Raw genomic sequence first — 6,462 nt, 5'->3', positions numbered from 1 at the left:
GTTTAAAAATTTAACATATGTGGTATAAAGAGCACCCATTTTTTATTTTTTAAATTCAATTTTTATTATTTATTTATTTATTTATTTTTAAATTAAATTTATTTATTTTTTAAATTAACCTATAGTGTATTTTTATCCCCAGGAGTACAGGTCTGTGAATCGCCAGGTTTACACATTTCACAGCACTCACCATAGCACATACCCTCCCCAATGTCCATATCCCCACCATCCTCTCCCGTCCCCCCCTCTCCCCAGCAACCCTCAGTCTATTTTTTGAGATTGAGTCTTTTATGGTTTGTCTCCCTCCCAATTCCACCTTCTTTCATTTTTTCTTTTCCTACCCTCCAACCCCCTCACATTGCATCTCCACTTCTTCATATCAGAGAGATCATATGATAGTTGTCTTTCTCCAATTGACTTATTTCGCTAAGCATAATACCCTCTAGTTCCATCCACATTGTCACAAATGGCAAGATTTCATTTCTTTTGATGGCTGCATAGTATTCCATTGTGTATATATACCACATCTTCTTGATCCATTCATCTGTTGATGGACATCTAGGTTCTTTCCATAATTTGGCTATTGTGGACATTGTTAAGAGCACCCATTTTTGAGTCTACTGCTCAAAAAAGTTTCAGAAAGTGAATATACCAGAGTGACCACCGTTCAGAAAAATTTATAGAACACTACTTGTTGTCTGGAATCCTGCTGTCCATTCCCATTTTCTAGTGGTAACCACTGTTATATCTTGTCTCACCACATACTACTTTTGCCTATCTATAAAATATGAAACTTAACAATATGCACTCCCCAGAATCTGGCTTCTTTCATTCAATGTGTATAAGAGAGTCATCTGTATTATAGGTTTCATTTTTATTGCTGAATAAAAATGATTGCATGAAAATCTCACAATTTATTTATCTGTTGTCACATCTGTGGGTTATTTCCAGTTCTTAGCTACTATAAATGAAGCTTCTGTAATGGAACTGAACCTTTGAGAACCCAAGATTAAGCTTTTGTGCCTTTCTTCCCAGGCTCCAGTAACTCTTGGATTTGTGTTTCAGTTTCTGCATTCCTAGAAGAAACGGTACGATTTCAAAGATGTGATAGGTTTACTTCTGTGTTTTGTAAGACTGGTTTACAAAAGAATTTCTTTTCTGTTTAATTGTTCACTTCCTTTCCTTTTCCAACTTCTTTGTTTCCTTCTGTTTTTCAAAGCATTTCCAACAGGAGTAGAACCCCATTGTAAAAGAAAGAAAGAAAAAGAAAGAAAGAAAGGAAAGGAAAAAGGAAGGAATGAAGGAAGGAAGGAAGGAAGGAAGGAAGAAAGAAAGAAAGAAAGAAAGAAAGAAAGAAAGAAAGAAAGAAAGAAACTTTATAGATTAAAAAAAGGGCTGTTGGGTAAGACTGGAATTATTAAATATTAAGTAAAAATTCTCTTCTACTGTGGATTGCCTCTGATTGTCTCTAATGTCAGTGTTATAATGTTTTGTTTTTGTTTTTTGCTTTGTAATCAGTATATTAAGGAGACATTCATACATTCCAATTGCTTAATTCTGATAACCAGATTTAAGCTTGTGAACATGACTTTTTAAACATACAATTAAAGCTATTCATCATAATTTGCTATACTACCAACATTAAATTACAGTTACTTCGGAGCGTTATTTAAAGTAAGCTTGTAACATACCTTAAATTAAAAAAAACCTTCCTATCTCATACATGCAAACTTCTCCACGTAAATGTCTCTTTACTGTAAGTTACCCTGCTCCCGAAGCCACTACTCTGAAGCTTATCATGGTCCAAAGAGAAGGCAAAAAAGTATAACCAGGACTGATATATATTGATATATATATATATTTAAAAAAGGGGAAGAAAAAGATGGCACAGAAGGGAATGCAATTCTACAAGTGCAAGCCCTCAAGCAGCAGCATATGACAAACCCCTTCTTTAAAGAGGTATCCTTTCTATCACTGATACCACAGGCCAAATTTCATAGCATGCCATCTTCAAGTAACAGTTGAGGCAATAAATGCAGATGCATCACAATGAATCCCACTTAACATAACTATAGACCAACTATAGACCACTATAGACCACTTAACATAACTATAGACCAACTATAGACCAATTTCTCTACAAATTCTTCGTCTGATTGCCAATTAAATACAAGTTTTAACTTCATAGCTTAACAGTTAAGGGTCATACACTGAAGTGAATACATACACCCAGCATTTCAGTCTGAGCTGTTTCATATACATAGAACTGAAATTAATTACAAGGTATGGCCTAACAAATGCTAGGGGAGAATTTTTTTGAAAGCAGTTTTTACAAATATTAAACTTATCTTCCACACTGAAGTCATCATACATACGGGGCAAAGTCAGAGCTTTTATATTTGAGTTTATTCTTCATTTAACTTTTAAAACACTACTATAGTTGAATATTAAAACAAAAACAATAGCAAGTAGTGAGCTATGATTATAGTCCTTCACTCATTCACTACTGCACATAAAATGCCAGCAGTGTTATTCACTGGCCCCATTAAGAGATCTGACACTGAACACCACCCCTGGGATGATGTTCATCATCCTCATATGCTTCCCCATTGTAATGGCACCATCTTTCCTGATTTGGATCAAAGTCCACCAATTCTACCTGGTCCATTTCATCAGTCTCTTCTACTTCCTTCCTCTCAGGTAGGAGTTTCTCCAGCAAAGAGAGTTTATCAGGAGACAGAAAGCCATTCTCTGGAAAATTTACCTTAAATTCGATGATGAGGCGACCCTTCTCATATGGCCTACGATAAATTGGCATGCCTTCATTTAGCACACACTTGATATCTCCATGCTTGACAATTTGACCTGGATGAGAGGTGATGACAATGGTTCGGTTGTCAAGAGTAGATATTGGCTTTTGAAAACTGCACAGTGCTTCAACCAGCTGTATGTCCATACACATGGAAAGGTCTTCTCCTCTCCAAGTAAAAACAGCATGGTCCTTCTGATCTAAAACAATGATAATATCTCCTGGTTCCAGTCCTGGTTCTTGGTCTCCCTCACCATGGAATGTTATCTTCTGGCCATCTTTCATGCCTTTGTCAATATGAACTTCTAGAATCTTCTTCTCTCTAACTATCTTCCTTCCATTGCAGCTTTTACATCTATCTTTAGGACTGATCCGTTCCCCATGGCCCTGGCACTCCATGCACACAGACTGAATTTGCTGAACCATTCCAGGTTCTATCTGATGAATTCTTATTTGCATTCCAGTACCTCGGCAATTGGGACAACACTCAACTGCTCCTTTCTTACCACCTCGGCCTTCACATTTATCGCAAATCACATTCTTTTGCAGAGCTAGTTTTCTTGTTGCACCATTATATAAATCTTCTAAGGTTACTGAGAACTGATGCACAACATTTTTACCGCTCCTTTCTCTCTGCATTCTTCCTCCTCCTCCAAAAAACATATCAAAGATGTCCATGGGGGAGCCAAAACCACCACCAGCTCCACCTTCTTTAATTGCCTGTTCACCTCCTTTGTCATGTAATTCCCTTTTCTTTGCATCAGAGAGTACTTCATAAGCTTGAGAAATCTGTTTAAACTTCTCTCCTTCATTTGGATTCTTATCAGGGTGGTACTTCAAAGCCAGTTTCCTGTAGGCCTTTTTCAGTTCTTCTTGAGTGGCATTGGGTTTGACCCCCAAAACATCATAATAAGTGGTTTCTTTCACCATTTTCTACAGCCGGTGAGAGGACCAAGGCCGATGTGGGGGAGCGGGAAGGAGCGTGTTGCTGGGCGCAGCTCGGGTAGCTGCCGCTCTTCCGCGTCTCACCGAGCGTTCTGGAAAGTTCCCTATAATGTTTTTTTTTTGTATTTAATTGAAAATGGACTGAATGAAATTCTGCTAATTCTGTTGTATATGCTCTTCTTGCTTAGTCATACTGGTTTCTAATACTTTGCCCTTGTTCACTTTTGCCTTAGAAATTTTTTTTTAAGGATTTTATTTATTTGACAGAGAGAGACAGAACGAGAGAGGGAACACAAGCAGAGGGATTGGGAGTGGGAATAGCAGGCTTCCCGCCGAGCAGGGAGCCTGATGCGGGGCTCGATTCTAGGACCCTGGGATCATGACCTGAGCAGAAGGCAGATGCTTAATGACTGAGCCACCCACCCAGGTGCCCAGGAATTTTTTTCCTATAGATGAGACATAAAATTTTATCAAAATTTTCATATGTTCTGTAGAAGATAAAAAGCAAAAGGAATTATTTTTACTTTTATAACTCTCAAGAGGGAATACAACCCTCAGAGGGTCTGAGTCTAAGCTCTTGTCTTAGAGACTCTTAAAACTTTTAAGAGACTCTTAAAAAACTTTTCTGTTTTACTGCCACATTAGAAGTTACCAAGCATCTGAGGACAATCCCTTACACAGGCTTTTGGGGGATCTGAAGGTCTTTGAAGAGGGTCAGTGGGGCTCATGTTGGGGGTTGTGGAGGAGTAAGACAGCTCAGCATAACAGAGAGACAGCTTTTTTGAGACTGGGAAGGAGATGGGTTTGGAGGATCCACCAGTGACAGAGATATAAGCCCTGTGTGCTGCAAGGACCCCACTAGGCCAGTGGCTTAAGGATGGTTCCAGATCCAGTGACTGGGCTACTGAAGACAAGATCTGAGGCTGAGCCTGTTTGAATAGAGGGAGTCATGATGAAGGGCTTCTGTGGACAGCTAGGACAGTAGTGTCTGACGGACAGAGGGGAATGAATGCTAGCAGTGATATCATAGTAGAAGGTGACAAAGACATCCATGCCCCAGTCCCAGAAACCTGTGACTATGATACTTTACATGGCAAAAGGGATTGTATGGATGTGATTGGTAAAAGATCTCAAGATGGGGAGTTGATGTTGGATTTATCTGGATGGGTATAGTGTCATCACAAGGATCCTAATGAGGGAAAGAATGAAGCAGGAGAGGCAATGGCAGAGATGTAAGTATAGAAGCAAAGGTAGGAGTGATGAGATTGCTAGCTTTGAGGGCAGAAGAGTGCCATGAGTCAGAGAGTATGGGCATACTCTAGCAGCTGCAAAAGTCAAGGAAAGGAATCCTAATGTAATGCAGCCCTATCAGCATTTGATTTTGGCCCTGGGACCCATTCTGGCCTTCTGACCTCCAAACCTGTAAGATAATAAATTTGTATTATTTTAATCCACTAAGTTTGTGGTCCTTTATTATAAAGGTAGTAGGAAATTAATACACTGGTCACACTGGCCTAAGGGTCAGACTTCTGCCTCATTTTTTGGGTTTCCCAGAGGTTCTTCCGAGTTTAAGTTTGTCCTAAGGAAATAGACCTTTCCCCCACCTCCAAAAACAAAACAAAAACAAAACAAAATAATAAAAAACAAAACAACAAAACAAACAAAACAAAACAAAAGCAAAAAACAAAACAACAAAAAACCACACACACAACAATAACAGGAGAGATCAAAGATCTTATCATTTTAATGACTGGAGCATAGAGTCAGATATAATTTTATTAAAGAAAATAAATTGATATTTTGTGCAATGGTATTGTGGCTCATATATGCCTCTCAGTGTGCGTGATTCCTTTAATTATGACTCAAAACAAGCATCATATGAGTCTCAAAGGGTTAATCCTTGTTTCCTTAAAATTTCTCTGTATTACTTATAGAGTAAGTAATAAGTAACTTATTACTTATTACTTACTCTACTTATTATTAAGTTTAACTGGTATGTACTGGTAGGAAGTATTTGACTAATTTATAATAATGAGATCTCTAACAGGTGTAGCTGTAATCTTAGGGGCAAAAAGTTCTCTTGCCCTGCCGTATAATTGCTGCAAAGTATTTGCAGTGGGAAACAGGAAGTGTAGTTTGCAGCACTTACTTGGATTTCAGGGAGAAGAAGGGGGAAGTCCTTTCAAAGAAACTTCTGGAAGCTAAGGAGATAACGCATAGTTTTCACCATAGCAGAACAAAAATTGTTCTTCTTCCTACCAGGAAGAAAGGATCATTCTTTTCCTCTTCTAGGAGTAAGCAGTCCTGGCCTAGTGCAGAGTGGGAAGGTACAGAAGCAGGAAGAGGCAGAGAAAAAAGACAGGAGGCACCAATAACAAGAGTGACAAGAACACATATTCTGCAGTTTGTTGACAGCCCTTTGAATTGACTCATTTCAGAGGAAGCCTAGGCCATGAAACAAGTGTGTAGCCAAGGGGCATATTGTGTCTGGAGAAAATGGCCCAGAGAGAAAGTTTTAGAAGACACTGAGTCAGGAAAAATGAAGACTACATGGGGAGGTGAAAAAATGACAGTAAGACTTGGACAGAAAACCAGATACATAAGGACAAATCCTAGGATTTAATTCAGCAGGAAAATATCATTATGTAATTATGGGTGACTGCTTTTTCCTATTTTCAAATGTTCTGAAAGTGGTCATAAACTTTTTT

The 6,462-nt window shown here is 38.5% G+C and overlaps 1 protein-coding gene across 1 annotated transcript; it reads right to left on the bottom strand.

Annotated features, from left to right (window-relative positions):
- Positions 1 to 1,837: 1,837 nt before the first annotated feature.
- Positions 1,838 to 3,754, bottom strand: LOC116586321 (dnaJ homolog subfamily A member 1-like). The gene is made up of 2 exons (XM_032336149.1): positions 2,130 to 3,754; positions 1,838 to 2,090 (listed from the first exon to the last, which is right to left on the bottom strand). The coding sequence occupies exon 1, from the start codon at positions 3,737 to 3,739 to the stop codon at positions 2,546 to 2,548; it is 1,194 nt and encodes a 397-aa protein (XP_032192040.1). The 5' UTR covers positions 3,740 to 3,754; the 3' UTR covers positions 1,838 to 2,090; positions 2,130 to 2,545.
- Between the last annotated feature and the right edge of the window lie 2,708 nt (positions 3,755 to 6,462).

Source organism: Mustela erminea, chromosome 3 (assembly GCF_009829155.1).
Source record: "Mustela erminea isolate mMusErm1 chromosome 3, mMusErm1.Pri, whole genome shotgun sequence".
Classification (NCBI taxonomy): Eukaryota; Metazoa; Chordata; class Mammalia; order Carnivora; family Mustelidae; genus Mustela; species Mustela erminea.
The sequence above is the reverse complement of the archived record's forward strand: the minus strand, read 5'-3'. Positions and strand labels throughout refer to the sequence as shown.

Coding starts and splice junctions, on each gene's coding strand:
- LOC116586321 (XM_032336149.1), bottom strand. CDS start 3,739: ATGGTGAAAGAAACCACTTATTATGATGTTTTGGGGGTCAAACCCAAT.